Raw genomic sequence first — 27,293 nt, forward strand, 5'->3', positions numbered from 1 at the left:
TAACTACACTTGCATGAAAGTATTAAAAAACTTTTTCTATTTTACGATGGAGGGGGAGAGGAAGAAGCATATCATAGTTTCAAGTTTCAAGAAAAATTACATACAATACATGGAAGTCTGTTTAAATTGGAATTCAATGGTGAACAAATTTAAATGTTGTACCCTTGAGAAGCCATTAAAAATGTATTCAAAGAACACAAGATTTTAAGTTGAATATCTACAACATTCCTTCTTTCTACTCTTTAAGCAAAACAAAAAAAGGGAACAAACTAAAAGACATCCTGCAAAGGAAAGGAATGGAATGACTGTTGTTAATCAAGTGGACCAGCGCCTAACTCAACTTCGAAAGCTAGGTCAGGTGGTGAAGATTGTCCAAGATCATATAAGGAAACTACAACACTACACCTTACTAGTGTGGGATCCTCATACATTAATCGCACACCAAGACTAGACATTTGTAGCATCAGTTAACCTAGGTTGGCTAACATTATGTCATGACCCAAACCGGGGCCCTGGCCGTGACGAGCATTCCGAACCATAAAGGCCCGAAACACCCCTATCTGTCTGGTAATTATGCACATAATTCCTGACAAAAGAAATGCAAAAGATACACAATATAACGGTAACATGGTCAAGAATCATATGAAAACGAAAATGGGGAATAGTGTCCCACAATCTAAATCAACATCTCTAAAACCGTCTGCGAAATCTCTACTACATGACTAAAACAATGTCTATCTGAAAACTGGGACAAGGCCCCCAGCAGACCCAAAACTAATAAATGATAAGTGAAATAGCAGACATCAGGCCTTCCAAAATATAGAAGGCTCACCACTCGATTCTGCAATCTGTCGGAAGAATTTTACTGGTTATCTGGACCCCTAGACTGTGCCTCCAAACCTGGGAGGGAAGGGGGTCAATACAAAAGTACTGGTACGCAGAGAAATCAAAATAGAAGTATAATATTTTTACACAATATAGGTGAGAGCCATTATAAAACAGTTTCATATCAAATCATTTGAAAACACATGGGTATAATGCAATAGTTTCTCAACAACAATGAGAAGCAACTGAGCTAGGTGGAATGCCCTACATAATTTACACCAACTGTCATACCTCGATTGCCGCCGAGATTAGAGTATAAGTGAGGGAGAGACACACAAGACCACGAAGCATGGTGTCTCGACCCAATGATAGTGCCCAAGATCACTTAGCCCGGGCTCCTACCTATAGTCCCAATTTGGGAATGACATAAAGTCAAGTACTCAAGATCACTTAGCTTGGTACCAAATTCCCGTGTCGGCAAACACGGTTTTCAGCGATGAGCCTTTACACTCAAATGCCTTCTTCGGGCATCCACCTATCTTATGTAAAATCAATGCATTTAAATTTCATCTGATTCAATCACACATCATATTCTATAGGGTATCGTCATGCCCGACTTGCAAGCCATCAATATCACATCATTCTTCTCATTCAACCATTGTATTCAACATGAATAACCTTCTCGTTTTCAAGTCAAAATCATATCAATTCTCAAAACATTTCATGTCATGCTATTCAAGATGTTTTCAAACAATTTACATCATATGAACATTTAAAATAAATTCACATCAAGAGAGGAAAATTCATATCATTCATGCTCTCAAGTTAACATCTTTTCGGAATACATGCATATACATATATCATATAGCAAATCACTTTGGGAGTAGGCCTAAGGGACAAATCAATATCATTAAACGCTTAAAACATAATCATATTCATAATTTCAAAACCCCCATTTGAAAACATGAATTGTTAAAGACCATGAGATTTTTGAGATAACCCCACGTACCTCGATTACTACGAAAATTAGGTGCTTCTTGAAGCTACGTTGAGAGGATTCCAAATATGCAATTAGTTTCTAAAACCCACGGTTGAATCTTGAATTGCTTGGGTTTTTATTTTGAAACCCTAAGGAGTGTTCTTGAGATAATTTGATGAATATGATAATATTTTGGTGTTTGAGGGAATAAATCCCGTGTTGGTGGTATATATAGGGGTGGAAAAGGACCATTTTGCCCCAAAAATGGAGTGTTTAAGTCACCTGAAACCTTTATATAGGCACTGCCTATGCTATCGCCTATGTTTACATAAGCGCCACCGCCTATGCTATTGCCTATGTTTACATAGGCGCCGCCTATGCTAACGCCTATGTTTACATAGGCGCCGCCTACTACTTTGAAAGGCCATAACTTTTTGCTCGGATGCCGGATTTTAGCAAAATTGGTATCGTTGAAAAGCTAACGCGAAGACCTATCATTTGACACATAGTAGTCTATCTAATTCGACATATATAGAGAGTTACGGTCAATGGAAGCTGACACAAATTACAACGTCCACTAAAACTTAATCGATCGAAATAGTTTCAACTCGTCCTTGAGTTGAAGGACCTCTATGGTCTAAATTCAAGCTTGAATGGATTCACATACTACACAAATAATTTATATGCCATATTGGCATAGGATTTATGGCTTCGGGATTATCAACGCATTGAAATCATGGTTTTTATTCTAGCACTTCCGCATCCAAAATCTTCATCGCAGAAAATTTATACTTGCGGATTGGGATGTGGCTCAACTATTGATGACTATAACATCCTCAAGATCTTATTGTTACTTATATTATGGATCGAGTACTCTATTTGTGTCGAGGGTTCTGGATATGCAACTGCTCAAGATATCATCTTGCCTGCTTCCTAACAGGGTAATTTACAAGAGTTGTATCGACTTAGATTTTGGTATTTTCGAGAATTAACCGCATGCTGGATGTATCTTGTTCCTTATGTCAAATAAACAGTGATTGAATGAAGTATCTACATGTTGAATTAATCACTTTGTATCAGTTGTCTTACGACAACATATTTAAGTTCTAACTTTTTCCTGTAAAACAACTTCTGGTCAATTGTCTTGAAAATGCCATTAACATCTGTCGTGTAGGCAAGAGTCAGAATGTCTGCTTTATGAACAAAATTTATCAAGTGGGTCCGGCCAGAAAATTAAGATCACCTCTTTTGTAAGAAATTTATGTATATGCAGTGATTAGTTATACAAGTTTTCAGATGGTGAAGTGTTACTCCGTTGTAGAGATTTGGAATGTGGTTCTGTATTTAAGACATCAAAAGAATCAATGGCCTCAATCTGTTTCTGAACGTATATATTCAGGACAGATTTGTCTATACAGAAAGTTTGATCTCTCCAAAATTACTTGCTTAGTATTTACTTGTGTACGATCAAGACAAGTTTTTCATAGTATTGTCATAAATTCAAGTTTCTGGTGCATAGTAGTTGGAAGTAGTAGTAGTATTCTTTTTCTTGAAATGTTACATGCTTAAGTTGGCACGAACATTATGGTTATTCAAACATTATGGGGATCGTATATTAGTATGTCAAACATGGTGATTTACAGACAGTAGAGTGTATGATGTCAATAGCCCGAGGCAGATCACTCAATGGACCAGGGACAACAACAAATCTAGGGGGGCGAGGGTGTTCACCCGAACCCCATTGGCAAATACTGTTATATATAAGATATATATTTTTTACTTTTTTATGTATACGTATAGATCTTGAATCCGCTGAGCACAAGACTAGATATTGACTCAGTAATTTAGGGGTTCAAAAATCATCTCGAGATTCCAAATCTTAGACATTTGCTCGAGTAACTATCCTTCTTTTACTATTATTTCACAATTTTATGTTCAATTAAACGTATTAATTAAGCAAGCCCTTTTTTAAAATAAAAAATAACTAAGTGATATATATATATATATATATAGCAATGCAAATATAAATATCAATGAAATATTAATGTAGTAAAAAAGAGCAACATATAAAAGAAGAGAAAACCCTCGCTAATTATTCAATTCAAAGGCCAAAGATGAAGAAATCACTACCTCCCAATCACAAAGGTATTTTCAACTTTTTGTGTATGTGTGTGTTTTTCCTTCTTGTAATGTAGCAATATGAGTTCGCTTTGATGCACCTCGACTATTCCGTTGAATACGTACTATCTACTAGCAGTGGTCGTTACGGGTTCGGTTGAATCAGTAACTTAGGCAAATATCATGTATTTATATAGAGAAATCTACTCAATATGTATAATAATATATCAACGCAAATATTAAGTAGTCGTAGAGTTGTAATGGGAATATAAATATAAAAAGTAGAAAAGAAGAGAAACCCTAAGCAAAGAGGCAAATATTTTCAAAAGTATAGTCTGCTTGTTTGTGTGTGTTAGCTTTTGCGCATCTCAACTATCCCATTGAATACACACTAGGTCAGAACCTTGGGTACTAGGCCGATGGAGTTATTATTATTTTTAGTTGGGGATCGGAGGCAGTGGCAGAGCCAGGATTTAAGGGGTTCATAAGTGTACTTGGGGATTGGGTTATGACTCGACTAGTGATGACTATAAGATCCTCAAGATCGATGGTAAAGAACGTAATGAAATTCTTGCGCTGAAAAGTGGCTCCTGGAGAAAGATTGATGATCATCCTGCTACCGATAACCCTGTGTTATCTGATATGGATTATTTGGCATTTCAACATGGAGCTTTAGATTGCGTTGATATGCCATCTAATATGGGCTATCTGGCATTTGTACATGAAGCCTTTCATTGGGTTGATTCGTTACTGAATCAGTCTGTGGTTACGTTTAGTATTTCAGATGAGGTGTATCGAGAGATACCGTTGCCAGAGGGACTGGATTTGGTTTTTGATATAATGCATAGCAAACAAGGTGTTTCAGTATTGGGAGGCATGCTTTGTGTTTATTCTACACGTATTCATCACCGGGAGTACACTTTTAAGTTATGGGTAATGAACGAGTATGGTGTCAAGGAATCATGGAATCAGTTGTTTACTATACAATGTACCGATCTTTATTCAATCACCCCGAAATACATGTTTTCAGATGGTGAAGTGTTACTCCGTTGCAGCCAGTTGAGACGTAGTGGTTCTGTATTTAAGACATCCAATGAATCATCTGGCTTATGGCCTCGATCTGATTCGGAATGTATTCAGGATGGTTTCATTTATACAGAAAGCTTGATCTCTCCGAAGTTGCATACTTGGTATTGAGAAGCTATTTTATGTGCTTAAGCTGGCCTCAACATCACGGTTATTCTATAAACTCTGTAACGAGTTAGATTTAGTTATTTTCGGGGATTGACCGCATGCTGGATTAATCTTGTTCGTTATGTAAAAGAACAGTGGTTGTATGAACTATCTGGATAGTTGAATTAATCGATTTGTATCAGTTCCATTGAGTTTTGTGTAGAGAATATGTACACACTTGAACGCTGCCGGGAAGTAAGCACTTCAACTTTGAGTATGTACATCTAGACACCTCAACTCGTCTCGACTGTGTCAGTTGAGCACTCGAACTTACAAAATGATCATCTAGAAACCTCGAGAATTTATGTGTCATGTCAGCATAGGGGTGTCTATGAGACAATGAGGACGAATTGGAGTGTTTAATTGTCAGTCGAGACCAAGTCGAGGTCTCTAGATGTGCATTCTCGTAGTTGGAGTGCTTACTTGCCGACTGATGTCAAGTTTGAGTATCTGTTTATGTACTATACCTTTTCTCACCGGAGGTGTTAGACATGTCAAACTTCTGAGACGTGTTGGGAATGTAGAATGACTTCATTGACTGAGCACTGAGCAAGAAAGACACTTTACGCAGCATTTCAGAATGACTTCACTGACTGACCGAGCAAGAAAGACACTTTACGCAGCATATCACAATGACTTCATTGACTGACCACCGAGCAAGAAAGACACTTAATGCAGCATATTAGAATGACTTTTCAACCAAACCTTTCTGTTCCAAAATCGAGAAAGATCACTCTGAAAAGTCGTAAAAGGAGAGGTACAAAGTGAATAGCATTAATAGTTACATCAATGCTATAGTACATTCTTCTCTTCACCATGTAAATGAAGGGAGCACATATGTAGGATATGCATTGTTTTTCGAGGCAAGAGCATGTACCGAATCATCATCCGCGACCTCCCCAAATTTGGTAAGTCCAAGTTCAGTAGCTTGTATTCCGCCTGTGATAAATGCTGACGCAATTTCAGCTGCATTTGCACCTTTGATATCGTGGTGGAGGGAGTCTCCTACAGCAATACAGTCTGAGGCATCGACAGCAGCCATTTCCATAGCGGACTTGTATATTATCTTATCAGGTTTGCCCATCCATTTTACTTCACCACCAAGTTTTTCATACGTAGCTGCTAGTGTTCCAGCATAACACGCAGAGCCCGAGCTTCAACAGTTACAAAATCAGGATTTGCTACTACCATCGGGATTTTCTTAGCAGCACACTGATGTAGTATCTTCTCAAGTTCATCAAGATTCATCGGAATTGCAGCACCAGTTGAAAGCCCCAACACTTCAGTTCTGTGGGCCAAAATAAAATCAGCTTCCACAACTTGTAGTCCGAGCCCCTTGAGAGATATAGCACCCCGGTCACTCCACGTCATGTGAATACACGATCTTCCTAGAGAGGCAAACCAAGCGTCGTCTCTCCTTTGAAGATACTGATGCGTTAATTCCCCACTCGTGATGACACCAGTAAAGAGTGATGGATCAAATCCAAGGCTTCTCAATTTTTCCATGGTTATCAATGCTCTTCTTGAAGAATTACGAATGATTACCATCTTCGCGCCACAAGTTGCCAACTTTTCCAAGGCTTAAATGGCACCAGGATAAGGTTGTTTCCCATCGTGAAGCACGCCAAACTGATCTAGAAACCATGCCTTGAATCGACGACTTTCAGCTAGATGTTGAATTCCACTCAAAGTTTGAAACTTTAGCTCGTTCGGGCTTGATGATTGAACTGATAAGCGTCTTCCAATCATGGTTTAACCCTTCCAATAGTTCCTTTCGCTTATCTCATGTGTTATCTAACTGCACAAAGACGATTCCATTATCATAAACAAAATTCGCATGCGTGTATCAAACTTCTCTTACCAGAAACAAATCAAGTGGCTACTGGAAAGTAAAGAAACAAAGCCATATCGCTAATGCATTCAATTTTCAATACACTCAGATACTACTATAGCAGAACTGAGGTAGACGAACTCCGTTCTGATATAGCACAAATATCATTCATGAACGAACTTAATACATAGTATTGGACTATTTTCAAACCAAGGATTAAAGGAGAAAAACATAACGAATTCCCTCCCAACAAAATCGACATAGCATTCCAACAACAACACAACAAGAAGCGGAATCTCACAAGTGGAGTCTGGGGAGGAAGAAGACTTAACCTCTACCTTGGGAGGTAAAGAGGTAGTTTCTAATAGACGTAGCTTCTAGCAAACTGGATTTTTCGTGTACATGCTTGAGAGAGCATGGCTCAGCATCAATAATGTCAATAGATACACTTTTAAAAAGAGTAAATACTCTCGCAATTTTATCATACAGCGAAAGAAACCCAGAATTCCAAACCTGGTGGACTTGAAGTGAGAAAACTACCCGGAAACAACAGATTTTTGAGCAATCAAAATATCTCCGCTTCTCAATATCTCTTCACCTCTAAGTCTTTTCTCCAATTTAACTTGTCACACCAAAGCCCGGTGCACTAAGCTCCCGCAATGCACGGAGTCTAGAAAGGGTCAGATCACAAGAGTCTATTGTATGTAGTCTTATCCTGCATTTCTGTAAGACAGTCCGGTGCTGTAAGCTCCCGTAATGATCCGGGTCCAGCGAAGGGCCAGACCACAAGAGTCTATTGTATGAAGTCTTATCCTGCATTTCTGCAAGACAGCCCGACACTAAGCTCTCGCGATGCAAGGAGTCCAGAAAGGACCAGACTACGAGAGTCTATTGTATGTGCTCTTATCCTGCATTTCTGGAAGAGCCCGACACTAAGCTTTCACAATGCATGGAGTCCATAAAGGACCAAACTACAAGAGTCTATTGTATGTAGTCTTTTCGGGCATTTTGTAAGACAGTCCGGTGCATTAAGCTCCCGCAATGCGCAGGGTTCGTAGAAAGGCCGGACCACAAGAGTCTATTGTATGTATCCTTTATCTTACATTTCTGCAAGACAGTCCAGTGCACTAAGCTCCCGCAATGCACGTTATCCAGAAAGGGCCGGACCACAAGAGTCTATTGTACGTAGTCTTATCCTGCATTTCTGCAAGACAATTCGGTGTTGTAAGCTCCCGTTATGTGCAGGATCTCATCTGCAGGGTCCAAGGACAAGGCCGGACCACAAGAGTCTATTATATGTAGCCTTATCCCCGTATTTCTGCCTGACAGTCCGGTGCACTAAGCTCCAGCAATGAGCAAGGTGCCGGACCACAAGAGTATATTGTGTGTAGCCTTATCCTGCATGCATGCAAGATAGTCCGGTGCACTAAGCTCCTATTAAGCACAGGGTTTAATGGAAGGACTGGACCACAAAGGTCTATCAAGACAATGTTTTCATAGCTAGAACACGTGATGGTCACATAAAAACAACTTTACTAGTTACGCCAATAACATAAATGTAGAAATCTACATATCTTAACAATTTAAATCTTAAACAAATATAACTACAGTATCATAAGAAAATTGAAGCACAAAGAAAAGGGAATCAAGAGGGGAAAAAAAAGTAAAAAAAAACTAATTCAATCTTTCCTTCAAAATTGGGAAATTTGAATAAAACTGAAAGGGCAAAATGGACAGAAAATTTAGACAAAACTAAAAGAGAAACATACCTGAATTTGTAACAACCAGCTAAACGAAAGAATCAAAAAATGATACCCACTTAATTTTTCTGTATTAATTGGTAGAAAATCCATTTCTAGATTTATATGGTGAAATGACCAAAATGCCCTCATTGCTAGTTTTTTGGGAAAAAAAAAAAACATTAACTAGGGGTGGACGTAGTTTGGACCAACTTCAAATTCAAACTTCTTGGATTATGAATTGAAATTTGGATTTATTTTAAAAAATTTTGAATTGCTAATTGGATAACTAAGGCTGCATGTTCAAGTTGTTTAACATATATTTTTTTAATAATCGTACTATTTGGGTCAGCTTTCGTGCACCTCAACTTAATCCACAGATATCTGTCACCTGCCACCTCTGACCAGCGACAGTTCTTGATATCAAATAACTCTGTTCACTAAGATTAGAACAGATAGAAAAATTGAAAGTTAATTGTGCTTCTATGAGACATATTTGGCCATATTGAATGGTCATTCCAAGAGACATATTTGGTTAAAACATTATTTTTTTGACATTTTTGTCATCTGGTAAAGTTACTGTCATGTGACCAGGAGGTCATGAGTTAAAGCCTTAGAAGCCTCTGGCAGAAATGCAAGGTAAGGCTACGTACGATACACCCTTGTGGTGGAGCCCTTCCTCGGACACTGTGCATAGCTGTAACTTTAGTACACCGGGCTACCCTTTTTTTTAGTGGGGTTCAAAACATGGAGCTTTGGAAGTGTTTAATATCTATCGTGGATGTATCACGAATTCACAACTTGATCCGATGACTCATACATGTAAATGAACAGTGACGGATGCAGGATTTTATCTAAAATACGCACAATGGAGGAGATTTTTCATTTACAAATAGAAAATTGTGAAACTAATTTAGTTGAATACATAGACAGTCCCCTAAAGTTGTCACGTCTTTTCACTTAGACACCTCAACTAAGATTGTTGCGCTTATAACTTGGAGCAAGGTCTAGAGTATAATGGCCAAGTCTTCCAGTACGATACAGATTGAGCAACTTAGCAGCAACTTTACGAACACAATCATCCGACTCAGGAGGTAAATTAAAAGCATCGCGAAGAACGGCAAACTCTGCTTTGATGAGCCGCGACATAGTTTCCTCATCCTCTAGATCGCCATTGAAAGATGAAACTGCTTCGTAGAGCATTCTTCGGACTTTATTCACAATGAAATCCTGTATGAATAATCGGAGATGTCATATCCAGCTATTCTAATGGAAAAAGAACGAGAACTTAATACAAGTAGAGCTAAAAAACCGAGAACAACCATGTTCCGGTACTCATAGTTGCTGATCAACATGAATGCGACGAATACAGCATCTACTGAACATGTTTTTCTAAACTATTCGTGATGTGGGAATTTTGAAAATCGTATTTTTTTCCTGATATATAAGGCGAGGAACCACACTGAACGTGTTATGATTCAATATAGCAAGTAAAATAAGAATGTATAAGCGTGAATCCTTTGCAAGAAATATCATATCCCTCGTATTAGATTGAGGTAAAAAAGAGGATAGATGCAACAACAACAACAACAACAACTACGCCTCAGTCCCAAATAAGTTGAGATCAGCTATATGATTCCTTATTTCGTCATGTAAGCTCATATCATATCATCATCGATAAAAGTGAAAAGTACATCAATGATCTATCACTCTTTCCAGAAGTTTCATTGTATGACTCGTGAGTTTAATGCAACGATAGTTTGCATAGCTTTGAATATCTCCTTTATTCTTGTAAATCTTAAACAGAGTATTGTTCCTTCATTCATCGGGCATGCTACCACTTCTTAGTATAGAATTGAATAGCTTGGTGAGCCATTCCACTGCTAAATCTCCACGACACTTCCGAACCTCTATAGGGATACTATTTGGGCCACAAGCTTTTCTAATCCACATATTTTTCATGACATCATTCACCTATGGCATCCTAATACCCTTCGGACTCTATATATCTTTCGACTCTATATATGTGGGCACCTGATATCTATGAGGGTGAGTATGCCTAAAGTTTCTATCATTCACATACAGTATATCTAAAAATGTTATACTCCTTGTTCAAGTCGAACAATTTAGCAAAGTAATCTCTGTCTCTCCTTGATTTCGTCTCTCCCATCAACAGTTGCTGAGCATTGTCATCTGGTTTAAGTCCTTGCTTTTCTTCTCTCTTAGTCATGCTAGTTTAAATAATTCTCTCTATCCTTCTCGTGTCCTTAGAATTTGATACAAGCCATCTAGAGCATCCCCTCAGGCTTTACTAAGAGCCTTCTTAGATTCCAACGAAGTTCTACTGTAATCATATTATTCAAAAGCTTCTTTGTCCTCTGCTTTTGTAACTTCCTGTAACACTCTTTTAGCTTTAATAATTCTTCGTACTTCATTATTCCACGGCATGATTCATGTGGTCAAGGTAATAGACATCTAGACGCATCTAACACTTTTGTAGCTGATTTTTTAATGCAACCTGACACTTTTTCAATAGCGTGTCTACGACTTCCTCTACATACCAAGCTCCCTTCTCGCGTAGTTTTTCCTGAAACACTAATGGTAGCACCTTTTAATGCCACCATCTAATTCGTTGTTGTTTCTACGTCATTGTTTTACTCACTCTACTCCTAAACTTTACATCTAAGCATATATTAGGAGGTAATCCCTTTTCCTGGAATAACCTTCAGTCCTTGAATGTACTTCAGTCTCATGTTCTTTTAAGGATAAAGTCTATTTGACTATGGTTACCCCCACTCTTACAAGTAATTAAGTGAGAATCCCTCCTTTTAAAGTAGTCTTCCCTTCGTCATTTCGACAAATACAAGAGACTTTTGGTTCTTACATCAACAACCAGTCATGAAATAAAAAGATTATGGAATTGACTTCAACGATAGATAAAGACCTCCTCAAACATAGAAGTGTAAAGCTCAGTGAATCAAACACCCCAATTCAAACTAGTTAGAGTTCGCTGAAAACAAAAAATTGATCTGTAAAAGTTATACTTAAAAAATTTAAGAAAACCCAATCCAAATAAACAGCAAAAGTGCGGAGGACCACAACGATATTAACAGTAAATAAATAGGAGAAAATTACAAAACACACTAACCTCTTTCATCCCTAGTGTAAGATGGTTTCCTGCACGGCCCGCATTCTCAGCTCTTGAAGACCAAAACTGGTAACCATTACGAATCCATATAGGAATTGCAATAGATAGGCACGCTACCATTAACGGTACAGTCAATGATAATCCCAGAAGAACTGATGATTTGCTGCAAATCCAATATGTACAACAGAAGTATCAACCAAAAGATACAGCCAAGAGCATATCATGTTGCCTTGAGGATTTAACCAACTAAACAAGGCAATGATCAAGCATTCAAGACACAGCAACCAACAGAAGATATGCATGTGCAATTAATAAACAAATAAGGAATAAAACGTATATAACGAATAGACCATTGTAATTACTAAGCCCTTCATTTTGAGATTTTATGCTCTGTTTCGTGTTTGAAACTTCCTACAGGCTGGTATTATGTTTTACGACTTCTTGGCATGTTTGGATTGGGACCTGAGGGGCTTGGGTGGATTTCGACACGTTGGGGAGAGGACAGCAATTGCAAATTTCTATTGGTGCAAGCTTAATAACGATCATGCAGTGTGGTTGGTGGGTAACCTTCACGGTCACATCGGCATGCCCTAGCAATGCTTCGCAATCTCATAAGGCATGGTCACGATCGCGCAATGATAGAACTTCAGGTATAAGAATTATATCATGCAAATTTCTATTGGTGCAAGCTTAATAACGATCATGAGTGTGGTTGGTGGGTAATCTTCACGGTCACGTCGGCATGCCATAGCAATGCTTCGCAATCGTGTAAGGCATGGTCACGATCGCGCAAGGATAGAGCTTCAGGTATTAGAATTAGATCTTTGGGACATGATATTTTACTTCTATTTCTGAAGCTTGGAAGCTCGGACTGATACGATCTTAACCTAAACAGTTAATAAGATCTTAACAAATAAATGAAATAACAGGATTGAGCTTGGGAGCTGAGACTGAAACGGTTTTGAATAACAGGATTGAACGTAGAAGGGTAGGAAGAGAGTGAACATAGAAGAAGAAAGGGTGGGTTGAAGGAAAAAGAAAGTGGGGGTTGCAGAAGAATAAAGGGGGTGGTTGGAGGTGGAGGGGGGGCGGGGTTTGAAGAAGAAGGAGGAAGTGGGGGAATGGCGTGGGTTACCTTTTCTCTTTTCTATTTTTTTTAATACATACATAATATACATATTAGTGGGGTTCCCTTTAAAAAAAAAATTGATGTGGCTCTTACGTGGCAATGATGTGGTGCGGACACGACAATGATATGGCACATGTGTAATGCACTCTTCATTGTGAGAATGGTATTATATTGTTAGGGTGGTATTTAATTCACTTAAAAGTTGTTTAGGGATATCTAAATGTTTGTAAAGTTAAAGTGCTAAAGTTCAGACGTATAAGATTAGGGGTGATTTGTCTTTTCTCATTATTCTATTGTACTTCATTGTCGCCATAATGTCTTGATAATGTGGTCAATTTTAGATTACTTTTAAATTGGTTCACCTGACGGGTAGAGTTAGGGGTCATCACGGCTTAGGGAGATTTGGATCGTGACAATCACAAACTTGACTTCGTGTGCCTAAAGGAAACTTCTTCACACTAATCTAAATGTTTGCAATGAATATGTTTTAATAGAATATATGCAATATAAGTTGCTTCTGTAACTTTACTTGACAGTGATCGAGACACAAAATTAATAATACAAGAAGGGTTAACCTTAAGAATGAAAGCAGCAGACCAACACGAGTGCTCAGCATCCAAGCGATAAAGCCATACTGCAACAATGTAGAAAATTTTACCCAAAAATTGATAGTAGAAACACTGAGCATCTAATGCAAGGAGACAACAGGTCATACTGCCTTCAGAAAGTATTATGCTAAAGTGAATCTCGATTTTTATAGTACTGCACTGGTAAACCCATCATTAAGTTAAAAGTGGATGTCCACTAGTCAGACAGCTATGTGATCAGAAAGACAGGTCACTGTAAGAATATCAAGTGTCCTGTGTTTGATACCTATAAACGTGATCAACCATCAATTGTCAAATTATCAAAGCATCTTCTCTTCTCTTGTTTCACCTGACCTCTCTTAGGAATAACATAAGCTGATCTTGAACACCTATTTGGAGCTAGAGCTATAATTCAACTGTTTAAAGGTCCAGCATAGCTAAACAAGCAGAACATACCCCCTTAACTGAATTCAAAAACTTGGCTGGCACAAAAAACTTTAGTCTGGATTTCTAGAGTCCTAAACATTCTTGTGCACCATAGAACAAAACGTTATCCCTCACATCATATGTGAACGCATGAAAAATTAAGATTAATATTTAGAATGCAAGAGAGAAAGAGGGAGAAGAGCCTGGACTAGTGCTGAAAACCCAGAACCTAAACACAATCACTCTTGGAAAAGAAAAGAAGCATAGAAACCAATGTAGGTAGTATCAAAATATACGAGAGCTTTGGAAATCACAATCAACCAACATTAGAAAACTGCACAGAGACAATGATACACTTGAAAACAAGATTTCCAGGCAAATAACTGATGAAATGACAAAGTTTCACCAGTAACAATGGCGTAAAGTTGTCACAACCAAAACCTCAAATAGCAACAAGATACTTGGGAGAAAAAACAACTAAAAACAGATAATCGCAGGCAAAGAACCAAAAATGTAAATACCTTCCGAGGCTTTGAAGTCATAGAAAAATCTTCAGCCTGCAGCGACTGTAGGAAGGCCAAAATAGAACAGACAACAGGAGACAAAAGGAGAACCGCGATGCCAAATTCAAACTACAGAAAGTCGTTCACTAAATTTTGTTAGAAAATGGAAAATACAACCATATGGAGTACATTTTAGCTGCATCGTACTCCAAATACACTAAACTGAACTTTAAAAGTACTAATGCATTTCTTACCTGTTGGTGAGTAGCATTCAAAATTTTTATTGTCTTTGGTCGGAAGATAGCCACAACGACGGTTTCAAGAATGAAGATTAAATTGAAAAGAAGCCATGCTCGCTCTGGAGTTCCTGCTACATGATGCAACATTACTGTACAACGTTGAAGCCACTTTCCTAATCCTTGGAGTCTAAGTTCTTCCGAGAATGAAATATGATTAGGTAACACATCCTCAACATTATTTGAATCAGTGACAAGAGGGTTACTGTCGCGATGTTCTCGATCAGCGTCCAAACTACTTCTCTGCAACAAGTCTAGAATCATTGGGTCCAATCCATTCTCCTTCAGCATCACTGCAAAATTAGGATCAAGCCCTTTATCATGCAATAAATTAGCTAATTCACGATCAGTGTGTCTTCCTTTCCGCTTTAACATAGATGTAATCCTGGGATCACTCAACTTTTCTTGAAATGCAAGTGCCAAATTCAAGTCCAGTATCTGTTGATTTGCAGAAGTGGATGTACTAGAATCACCGCCTTGGCTTTCAAGGCCACTGCTAGAACAAATGATGATCCTACTTCAGGCTCTTGAACAACTAAACGACAGGAACTACTACGTAGAGCTAGACTTGGTCTTCCACTGTCTATGCTCTTATCACTATTAATCCCCTCAATGTTATTCCAGGTACTGCCATCACCAGTGCAAGGCACAATTGCATTACCAAGATGACCAGCATCAGCACTACTACTGCGTTTAACACTTGAGCCACACCCCTCAGAAGAGCTTGCGGAGCTATTTTGGTCTTTTCTATGGAAACCTTCTCTAAGGCAGATAACTGTGCTCTGCAAGGCATCTCGTCTAGCTGCTAATGGGTCTGTAACTGATAAATGCCGTGAAACAGCAGCACCCAACAACACAGATGCTACAACTGCATAATTGATACAATGTCCAAAGTACCTGAAACAAAATTGTTGCAGTAAAAGATTAGAAGATTTTTTTTTGATAACAAAAGATTAGAAGTTTCTATTCAACAAATAATATTAAAAGGGATGCATATGCCACAAGTATAAGAAGACTTGATTATGGAAGAAAATGAATTAGCATGGGTTAACAACAAACAAGTAATGAATTCCAAAACAGATCAGGAACACCCGAGATGTACCGGCAACAAAAAGTACGACGACTCGACTTTTCAGAAGCTTAAAACCATACAAGCAAGCTCCCAAGTTCCAATCTGATTGAATGAAAAGCTAGTGAATTCATTACTTACCACAAATAAATAAGAAATTATTTCACAATACGAGTCAGAAAAGGAGACAGATATATGTAGGAAATGAACTACTAAGGATTATCACGGCAGCTGATGTTGTAGCCCCAAGCCAGTTTGATTCCTTTGCTGTCAGACCATACAGGATAGAATACACAAGAAGTACTACAAGTTAACCAACATATAGAAGTCCAAGATGCAGACCCCTGCAGAGCCCAAGTTCAAAGTGAAGAAGAGTAAATTATAGACTTCAGAGAAAATGTTGAAAAGATAGTGCAGAAAATATGATGAGCAGTATAAATGAGAACCCACTGAACACATAATATAACAAGGTGACTTTCTAATCTAAAGCAGCATTTAAATTAATTTGCTTAGCAGTGGGATTTTAAGATCTACTGCGTTTATTGGACTACTGGAGAGTGTTTTGTTCTCTCAGAGTTAGTATTCCTTTTATTCAAATAGATTTGAGTTACACCCATTGTTTAGCGTTCTTTGGCTCTTAATTTTCAAAGTCTGTTAGTTGAGAACATTTTGGCCTATCTTCATATCTTCCATATCTTATAACAAAAATTATGTTCCATCCAAAAAAAGAGTTGTCATATTAGTCATCCCTGTCCTTTATATAGAGCTCTTCCCATCTTTGTTCAAATCCCTAGCCAACAAGAATGATATCCCCCTTCAAAAAGTATTACATCTTACTCTGTCTTTCTATTGCCTATAAACAGTCTAGCACATCAATGATGTCTTCTGTTAGAGATAATCATCGTGTTTACACCAAAAATAAAGAAGTGCTAAACTATTCATGTTGATCTTCTGGACATCCTCAAAACAAATCTTATTTCTTTCTGTCCAAACTGTCCACCATATACATGTTGAACAATTTTCCATCTCTCCTCCTTTATTACATTTACATCCCCGTTCCAGCTGCTTAGTACTTTTTTAATGCTCCCAGGTTCTACCCACCTGATCCCCTTCAGGTTGAAAACATTCTCTACAGCTGCTCTTTCCGTTTCCAATGTAAGAAAAGATGGTTGATTGTGTAAAGAAAGGATCTTGGGCCTAACTCAACCCCAAAAGCTAGCACATGAGGGGAGGATTGCTAAGTCCATATAAGAAGACAGACAGTTCACTCCCCAACAATGTGGGACTTTCACCCACTCTAACACCACCTTCACGCCCAGAACAAGAGCGTGGTCCGGGAGCTTAAACGTGGATGGACCTGACTCTAATACCATTTAAAGATGTGATACCTGGACCAAACTCAACCTCAAAAGCTAGCTCAAGGGGGGACAATTGCTCAAGTCCATATAAGTAGACTGTGAATCAATTCCCAATCAATATGGGACTTTCATCCACCCTCGTGTCAGGCTCAACTGGAGCGTGGACCAAGACTCCGAGAATACAAACGGGGCTATTTGTGTGTGAAAATAGAAAACGCACTGAACTTCACCAATTTTCCTCAAAAAGCACTAGGCTATTTGTGTGAGAAAAACACATTTGTTTGATTCGACAACAAAGTTTATTAAGAATGACATGCAACAGCGGGGGAATGATGAACTTTTGAGCGGTTACTTTGATGATTCATGCAGAAATAGATATACTTATGAATATTGCTAATGATTTTATAGTAAAACATTTCAATAGATGAAAGCTTATCGAGAAGGGCTGTGATAATGTACTTACGTTCTACTTTCATTAGTAAAGGATGAAGTACGTGTGGCTTTTCTACCATGGGGCTAATTGATGTTTATTTTAGAAATAATATTTACTTGCTCTACTGCCTAAAATTTTCTGCCTTACTTCGGTGCTGAGTTCTGGAATCATTCTTTATGAGTTAGCGGGTATGTCGGTATGTCATTCCATAGCTGTTGTATTCAACCAAATATTGCTGCCAAACTTTGGTCCATTCGTGTATATTCTCCCTAAATGGAGCACTGATTATTGGGTATATGTTGTTGTTGTTGTTGCATCAATAGCAGCTACTGATGCTGAATTCTCTCATGCTGCATTATGAATAAAACCTATCCTTCTTTTTCCATTTATCTTCATGCTCTACATAAAGCGCGTAAAAATTAATGCAGTCGTTGTGATCCAAGATTTCGTGCTCTTAATTACTTGAGGTGAATAAGGAAAAGAAATAGCGATTTTGTGAATTGAGGTTCGGATTTGAAACTCCACAAATGCAAAAAAGCACTTGGTGATTCTTCATATCTATTCAACTTTTGTTGAACAAATGGTACATGTACTATTGAAAAGGTAGCTATCCCGTGAAATCCATCAAGGTACATGCAAGTTGGTGTGGCGCCTTACTCTTTCAATACATTTAGGAACCAAAAATAAAAATAAAGACTATCGCGCAGTTTAATTCAACCTTAGTGAAAGAATACATCAATGAGAAGTTAACTCAGTAAGCTTAATGAGCTTTTCCCTGCAAGGAATGAAAGCGTGGATGACCCGACATCAAATATACGATTGTTATTATACACACAATCTCCATACAACAGCAACAACATACCCGATGTATATTCGGGCAGAATATATGCAAACCATACCTCTACCTCATAGACGAGAAGAAAATGGTAGCACCAATCCTCACTAAATACTTCATAAGACAAAAAACAGCCAATACTTACAAAACCAAATGAAGAAATAGAAGTTCTTTGTCTTGATCACCAGCAAGTAAAAGAAATGTTTACAATTGGAGATTCAAAAAGGTTGCAAAAGAAAGAAACAAACTTTCTATTTAACAAGTATCAAAGGGGAAAAGAATAAGAGTAAAACCAGTAAGTGTACGAGAAGTATGAAAACTATAGTCAATGAACAAAATATGAATTGTAGTTTGGCCATTTAGCATACATCACTCCAACAGAGAATCAGGACTTGCAAGAAGGTCGAAAGGTTTGCCTATCGAGTCTTTCAAGATTGTGATTTGACCCTCTTTCATAAGAAAGTCTTCATCGAGGGTATCTATCTTTTTTTTCAACATGTTGATCTCATAATTCAACAGCATGTTCATCTCACTGTAGCTCTTAACTTCCTCCCACATAAAATCTCTCTCCTGAAACACTTTTGGTAGTATCACCTTCACAACTCCAAGTTCATTCTTGCATTCTTGCAAATCATTAGTGAGCTGGTTGATATTTTCGTCCTTTTTAGTACCTGCCAGAATCAACCGTAAACCATGAAAAACAAGAAAGACACAAAGATCATCAATAACATTTCATCAGAAATTTAAAACAAACTCATAGCCTAGAAGTTTAACCAAATCATGAATCCTTTTTAACTGTTAAAATTCACAGTAGATAACTCGTCAGCTTGTCCAAGAATTAAGTCAGATGAACAAGCAAACTTACCGAAACCCCTTCGGGTAACTTTACCAAATCAGAGCATAATCAGATCAATGGGTTTGAGGATATCACAAAGTTTATCATGTTCTTGGTTGGTCCAAGTGATTACACATTAAGGCGATCAGACATATCACAGAAGACTACCACATGCCAGCAACTCATGTATACAAGTTCATAAAGAAAATCGTGAACTTCAGATGGAACAAAGATGAACCTAAAATCAAACAGAAGTAGAAAGCTAAAGCAGAGAAAGTAACATGTGAACAGGCTATCATACATGAAGACGAGGTATCCAAAGTTGAAAAATTAAAACTATTTCGTTGCAACGAGATCTTAACATTTCCTGCTTACCTGAAGCTCGAGATATTTTAACTTGGGTGTGGCATAAGAAAGAGTGTCCAGCGTATTTTCCACTTCACATTTGAGAATATCGTTACCTCTAACTGTTGCGGCTAGATCAGGCTGAAGTTGCTTTATGTACATCTCCTCGGAATAGAGCTTCTCCCTTAGCACCGTTGTCAGTAAAGTCTCCGCTTTATGTAATTGAGTGAGCTGCTGCCTTAGATTTTGATTCTCCTCTAACACTTGCTCTATTCTCTTAGACAAATCTTCAAGGTGTTTCTTCGAAAATGACATATTGATTCTATTATCTACTTCCTTCTCATTAAATGAAGAGACTTCTCTTTGTAGAGAGACATTCTGCTCTGCAATCTCCCTCGCTCTTTCACGAAGTCTATGTTGTTCAATTTGGTATTTCTCATCGTTGGATCTTCTATCCAACTCCTTTTCCAGTACTAATTGTAACTCATTCTTTTCTGTCTCCAATCTTCGTGTCCATGAATCTAGTTTTGCCTGTAATATGTTGGCTTCTTCCTTAGCAGAAGCCCTTTCAGCAACTTAATTCCGTAGCATGCTTGAAACTTCAGAAGCCATTTGTACCTTCTCCTTTGTCGATCTTCTTATAGTCCGAATCAACACTAGAAAGCTAAGGTCTCTGCCATGAAGAAACATTTGTCATTACTTTGGACAAGCAAAGGCAAATTAAAACATCAGTTTAAGTGTGAAAAATGAAGCTACAGCAAAATGATATGCATACCGGCTTGAATCACGACCAGATTTCTTAGGATGAACTTTCTTACTGTGACCATGGGGAGATTTGCTCAGATCAATGAAATTATTTTTTCTTGACCGATGATAATGAAACACTCCTCCAAGAAGAAACTTCCTTGGATTTTAATGGTGGTGAAGGGGTCTTGTTTGCATCATTAGTTGATGATCAAAAAAAGAAGAAGTTGTTCTTGATCATCTCTGTGTATGGAGACTGTACATGAATCAAACTAGTGTCCATGAGATTTCAAAGGACAAAGCAAAACACTCATAAACAGCCACTCACAAATCATCATCCATTATCAAAATATTGCAAGCTAACTAAATACTTATGAGACAAAGCAAAACATCTCTCTTTCTACATGCTTCTTCTTCAACAACAACATACGTAACCCCTACCTTGGCAAGTAGAAAATTTGTTTCCCATAAATCCTCGGCAAGGAAATCAAAAACACTAGGATATTTATGAAGACATAAGCGGTAACAACAGTAGCAAGTAAGAAAACAGAGGTATACGATACAACAAGTAGAAAAGAAAAATATATACTAATACTACTACCAGAAGAGACATGACGCGAAACTATTTACTACTAGCCTTCTACTGAAAATTAAAAAAATACCCCACAAACAAATAGCACAAGAACAATTCAAAGAACTTATCAAATCCTTCTGATAAAATAAATAATCATGGTAAATAATAAAAAAAAAAAGAAGAGAAATTACTGAATCAAAGAGTTGAAAGAGTAAGTGCCGGCAAAAGGTTGTCAGAATCTGTAGGATTCTTGTATTTTTTCTTGAAATGTAAAAACAGCAAAAGACTAGAATGGAGAAAACTTTTTTTTCTGTGTCTTTCATTCATCATCGTACAATGCATATATACAACTAACAAGGATCTATAAATTGCAAGTAAATATTCACAAGGATCTGTATATGGCAAGTGAATATTTACAAGGATCCAGAAATATAGCAAGTGAATATTTACAAAGAACAAAGAAATCTGGGCTCACTATTTGGACCTTTCTTGTACTTGTATTTGTGCTAAACAAAGAAGTGAGTCTAATTCGTACACTGTCATGATAAGTGAAAATATGCACACTTTATGCATTATATATAATCATATTTTAAGTTTTAAAATTCTTACTATTTTACAATAAATATAATTAATAATGATAAATTTGAGGAAATAAAAATGTACCCCTACTCAAAAGGGTAAAAAAGCTAAATACAAATTAATATAAGTGTTGTAACTTTTCTTTTTAACCAAAAGAGTCAAATCCAATGTTACTCTACACCTCTCTTAAGCAAAAAGAACAAAAAATGATAGATAACAACAGAACACAGGTTACAACAAAACAATATGATTAAGAATCTAATCTCTATATAAAAAATCATAAAGTCTGACTAAATATTCATCTACCACATAAAATAACAACAAAATAGAAACTACAACAAACAATACAATAATCAAAATATCATAATAATATTAAACCTCACCTTTATACAAATTCCTTAAAGCTCGATCGAACTTTTATCTATCACCTATACTGTGCAGAAAAAATAACATATATCAATTGAACAATGCGATAATCAAGATATCTGAATAATACAATTAAATTTAATATTTACACTAAAATTCCTTAAAGTCCGACCTAACATTTATCACCTGTATTAAGCAAAAAAATAAAAAATAACAAATAGCGACAGAATAAATCGGTATCACAATAACAATATTTATTTTAGAGTCCATAATACACTCAACCCTAAATAAAGAATAAATATAATAAAAAATTTAATTATTTTTACCAATAAATATCGTATACATTAAATCGAACCACTATAAACACAAATATAAAAAATCAAAGAAAGTCTTTTGACAATGACAAAAATAATGTGGGATTAGTTACCAAGAAAACATTACACCTATAATGAACCAATAATTGGTAGAAAGAATTTCAACCAAAAAAAAAAGAAATAATTCGGTTGTATGTATTTTGGTGGACGAAGTGTTGTCCTTATAATGAATATAAGTGTGAATTCAAAAGCTAAACTAGATCAATTACAAAATAAAAACTCTCTCTTGCCATATATTTTAGAACTCCTAATTTAGAAAAAAAAAAAAGTTTTACCATATATTTTAGGAGGTAATATTATAAATAAATTAAATAATAATTTAAAAAGGTGAAAAGACTTTTTGTCTATTGTTCAATGTTTTAATGAAGGGCAAAAAGTTCAAATCACATTTTTAAGGGTCTTCACACTTTTAATATATTATAGATTATAAATATAGATATAGATTATAGATTATAGATATATATAGAAAAAAAGGTTTAGAGTATGCTGATGTGGCATACTTCTAAAGCCTCCATTTCTATTTTTCTTTTTTCTCAACTTTTTGAGATTTTTTCAATTTATTTAGTATATTAAAATAATTTACACCTCCCCATTTACTATTCTTTATCTGGGTTGACACCCATATATTCCACACAAGAGCCTCTTTATGGCATGGCACATGCAACATGTATGTATTTTTGCTGAATATTCTTTGAAGTCATTCTCTCTATTTCTTCCTCTAGGTGTAACCATTCCAAGATTCTGTACTTAATACTGTATTATAATAATTTTTCAATTAAGTTGTGAGAAGGAAATGTCTATAGACTGATGAGGGGAGGGGTGTTAATTATTCGGTTAATAAGCATATTATAATCTATATCTATAATCTATAATATATTAAAAGTGTGAAGAGCCTTAGAAATGTTGTTTAAACTTTTTGCCCTTCATTAAAAATCTTTGGTTTAGACAAAATAGTCTTTTCACTATTTTTCTAATATTTAAGAGTTGAAAATCAATTAAATATATTTATGATAAAATATTTACATATTAAAAAACATGTTTTTATTTCGGTAGAAAACGTACAATCTAATTTTCTTTTTTTGGTTTTTTGATAGACTCCTAATTATATGGGAACTCAAACTCCTATATATGGAATTTTTTCTTCGTTTAGCTCTTGTTTACGTTTTTTTTCCTTTTTTCTTTGAATAAAATCCTAAAATATAATTTATGACTCCAAAATGTAAAGAAAGTCAAATTCCTAGATACATGATGAGCTTTCATACTACCTTTTCTACACGTTTTTTTGTCATTATTTTATTTTTATCCTCAGATTTTCAATTGAAATCTTCTACTATCATAATTAAAGTGGAAAAATAATTAACTGATTTGAAAACTAATAATTAGATCACTATTTTTATGAGAATAACTATTTTTTGATGATTTATATTTTTTTATTAGTTTGAGAATTCTAAATCAACTAAATTTAATTTTAAACAGATTTACAGAAATTTATAAATAAATATAAAAATGTTAGAATAAAAAAAATTAAGAAGTACCAAATTTTTGAAAGTTTTAAGTACATAATAAGAATGTAATCAATGATTTTGTAAAGATTTGACTTTAAAAATAAAATATATATATGTATATATATATATATATATATATAAATTATCGTACCACAGTGCATGGTTCAAATTGATTTGTTTCTCTTAGCCCCTAACAACAAGAGAAAGAGGTACTGCATGAAAAACGCAAAAATGATTAACCATCAACCACTTTAAACTTGTGGCAAAATATATATGTGCTTACACTAAAATATATGTTTATGTTTACATTATTATACTAAAGTGTGAAGGAGTTTTGAAAAGTAATTTAAATTTTTGCACTTTATTAAAAATCTCCACAATAGAAAAAATAATTTAATTTTAAATAATAAAACGTTACACGTGGGAGGCACATGTAGTTAAACTAGTAAATTTAAAGGATGTATATATGGAAGTATTGAGATGGTAAAAGAATATAAAAAAAAAAAAAGAGGAAGAAGATGTTAATTGGCATAAAATTTGGAGTAAAATGTGGATTTTAATTTACTGATTTTAGGCAAAAATTAGGACAAAGCAATTAAAAAAATATTGGCAAAATATCAAGTAAAAAATTAGAGGTGAATATTTGCATAGATTTGTCAATCATTGCAAATAATGAAGAGAACTATATTCTAACTCACAAAATATATTAAATGTCTATTAAATAAAATATGAGAAAGTGCAATTTTTTTAAAAATCTCTTATGCGTTAGAATGGGTATATCTTATGTATAAAGATGAAGATCTCTTATAAAAAGTCTGTAAAACTAAATAAAAAATAAAAAATTATAACATACAAAATCAGTTCTCCTCAATAATATATCCATGTACAAAAGTATATTTTATCTATATGTATATATTGCAAAAAAAGGGGATAATAAACAAGTAATTTCACCTATAATTAATATATATTTAATAATAATAATATATATATTACTCTTATATATAAATGAAGAGTTTTGGTAGTACTATTTTATCTTTTAGTGCCTACTTGCTATTATCTTTTAGTGCCTACTTGCTATTACTATTTTTACTAGATATACCGCACGTGCATTGCACGTGTGATATGTTTATTGTTGAATTAGTATATTTAGAAATATTTATGTTCTTTCATATCTTCATTTAAGCAGAGAAAAATGAGGCTTCTCTCTTTGGTTATTTTTGTAGTTTTGAAGTTATGTCATTGACAATTTTGAGTCATCAATAGTCGAGTTATACTGTGCAGTATAAACTGCTAACTAATCAAATATAATAATGTATCCGATTCCCTAGCTTAAAGATGTGTGCGATACGTTGCTTTACGTGTGTTATGTGTGATGATTGGCTTGAATGATATCATTGGTAAATAAGTTTGGGAATACGTCAATACATTAATGGAATGGAATTAAACTTACAATTTTTTATGTGCACAGGCCGTTGTTGCAGTGGATTTTGAAAGTATTGTAGATGTAGAAAAGAAAGGCAATCGAACAGATGATCCGGGAAGATTTGACAGTAAGATCCTATTGCAAAAACAAAGCGGTGTTATACTCTAAAAGTTTTGATTTTTAAGTTATGGGCCTTCCTTCTACAACAGTTTATCTTTTATAATTTTTATGAATATCTGCATGATTCATCCTAAAGTAATTAGCAAAGCATAATTATATTGGTGATTTTTTATTGGAATTCCACTTGTACCGACAAGTCCTTATTGTATAGATGTAAACGTTATTGAATTCATGGTTTCCTAAACTCATCTACTTCACTCTCTTTAGTATCAACATCAAACCCTCTCGGTAGCTACCTTTTTAATGTGTTGGCTAATCATCGACCACCATACTCTTCTCCGTACGGTGTACTAATCGGTGCGTTCAAGATTTGATTTAAAAAATAAAATATGCAATCCAAAGACGCCATTTCTGGTTTTATGAATTAGATGAAACAAATAGTACTGCCATTAAGTGTAGCCTAATCTATGGGTTATCATCTTAAAATTGACAAATTAAAGAACTCTTATACATGTTTATTCCTTTTTACCGTGTTAGTTGAATAATTTTTATCCTCCCACAGCGATAGTTAGAGTACAAGAAATTAGCAATAGATGTCATTATTAGTTGTTAGTGTTCTGAAAGAAGTTAATTCTACTGAGGCGGTTTAAGGGGCGTAAAAGTTTATTTGGGATGCAGGCTTAATTACAATTTGAAGCGGTTTGAAGAAAGAATTGGTGTAGGCGTTGTTTTTTTGGGGGATTATGTCGAATGCTTGCTTTCTGTTGTGTCTCATCTCGCTTATTACTCCTAGTATCATCCCCTGCTCGTAATTACTGCTTTGTATTGTTCATCGTGGATGTAGTATTTCTATTCCAGTATAATTCGAGTTATGGTCCCCACTGATTACACATTATAAGGTCTCATTGATACGGTAGAATCGATGGTGGGCAATAGATTACAGCATGGCGTTGGTAATGCATTAGTATACAAGATCCTCTTGTACAAGTATGTGGTTAAAGGAGAAGGTTTAACTGAACATAATTTGATATTGATGATGACATTTAATCGAAAGCAAGAAATATATGGATGTTAGTGGTTCATAGCAGTTGTAATGTACAGATTTGGAGGACTGCGAGCCTCTAAAACTCTTCGTTGGTACTTGAATGTGCATAAATTACAATTGATTCCGCTAATATACTTTAATATACTTGCCTGGACACAAATACATCATATGCTTCGTAAAATATGCATTACAATTAAAACATCTTTTAGACTATGTTGGTATTCTTTAACTTTATTTTGGGGCAAAACGTAAATGGACAGACGCCATCTGAATCTTCCTATTCAACTTGCGGTAGTTCTTACTTTCTTCCTTCGGTAATAAATAGGAAAAATTGGATATGTTAGTCATAATAACTTAAAAAATGAATAATTAGTTACTATAAGTTGTTGTAATTAGAGTTCATACCTTTACAGAGGTTGAATCGATGTACTCTTTGACGCTATAACCAAAGAAAAATTTGGCGGCTTAAATTAGTATAACTCGTGCGCGCCGTTCTCCACCAGAAACTTCCAGCATTAAGGAGTGCAGGATCCATTTTAAGTTGACAAATTGCGAAAACGTAAATTTTCCCAGCGAGTTTTAATTTACACACTTTTCTTGCAATCTTTGTTGTGTTTGTATTCTCAATTTCTCTACATCGTAATGCAACAGTTGTTTTTCTTGGCAATGAAACTGAAAATGGCCTTTGTTAGATTAAAGTCCCAAATTTGTGAAGCTAATTTTCATCTATAAATAGGATTTTCCAAAAGATGCCAGCGCATCAGAAATAGATATACATGTCTTACAGGGCCTCTCAACTTGTATAACAACATGAAAAGGAAAAATAAACGTACACATCCGACTTTGGCCATAACTGGAAGTCATATAATTATGT

At 35.7% G+C, this 27,293-nt stretch overlaps 2 protein-coding genes, 1 long non-coding RNA gene and 1 pseudogene across 3 annotated transcripts; 1 reads left to right on the forward strand and 3 right to left on the reverse strand.

The window, feature by feature from the left end:
* The first annotated feature begins 4,564 nt into the window (after positions 1-4,564).
* On the forward strand, positions 4,565-5,119 carry LOC107853770. Its single transcript, XM_016698761.2, has one exon. It carries the CDS (start codon positions 4,565-4,567, stop codon positions 5,117-5,119), a length of 555 nt encoding a protein of 184 aa, XP_016554247.2.
* Positions 5,120-5,852: 733 nt separating this feature from the next.
* LOC107851958 lies at positions 5,853-6,919 on the reverse strand (annotated as a pseudogene).
* Positions 6,920-11,537: 4,618 nt separating this feature from the next.
* LOC124899258 (calpain-type cysteine protease ADL1-like) lies at positions 11,538-14,616 on the reverse strand. Its single transcript, XM_047413531.1, has 3 exons — positions 14,537-14,616; positions 13,578-13,636; positions 11,538-12,036 (listed from the first exon to the last, which is right to left on the reverse strand). Exons 1-3 carry the CDS (start codon positions 14,555-14,557, stop codon positions 11,832-11,834), a joined length of 285 nt encoding a protein of 94 aa, XP_047269487.1. The 5' UTR covers positions 14,558-14,616; the 3' UTR covers positions 11,538-11,831.
* Positions 14,617-14,791: 175 nt separating this feature from the next.
* Positions 14,792-16,413, reverse strand: LOC124899259. Its single transcript, XR_007056478.1, has 2 exons — positions 16,097-16,413; positions 14,792-15,988 (listed from the first exon to the last, which is right to left on the reverse strand). It is a non-coding gene; the product is annotated as an uncharacterized LOC124899259 (long non-coding RNA).
* Positions 16,414-27,293: the final 10,880 nt, after the last annotated feature.

This window comes from Capsicum annuum, chromosome 1 (assembly GCF_002878395.1).
Source record: "Capsicum annuum cultivar UCD-10X-F1 chromosome 1, UCD10Xv1.1, whole genome shotgun sequence".
Taxonomy (NCBI): Eukaryota; Viridiplantae; Streptophyta; class Magnoliopsida; order Solanales; family Solanaceae; genus Capsicum; species Capsicum annuum.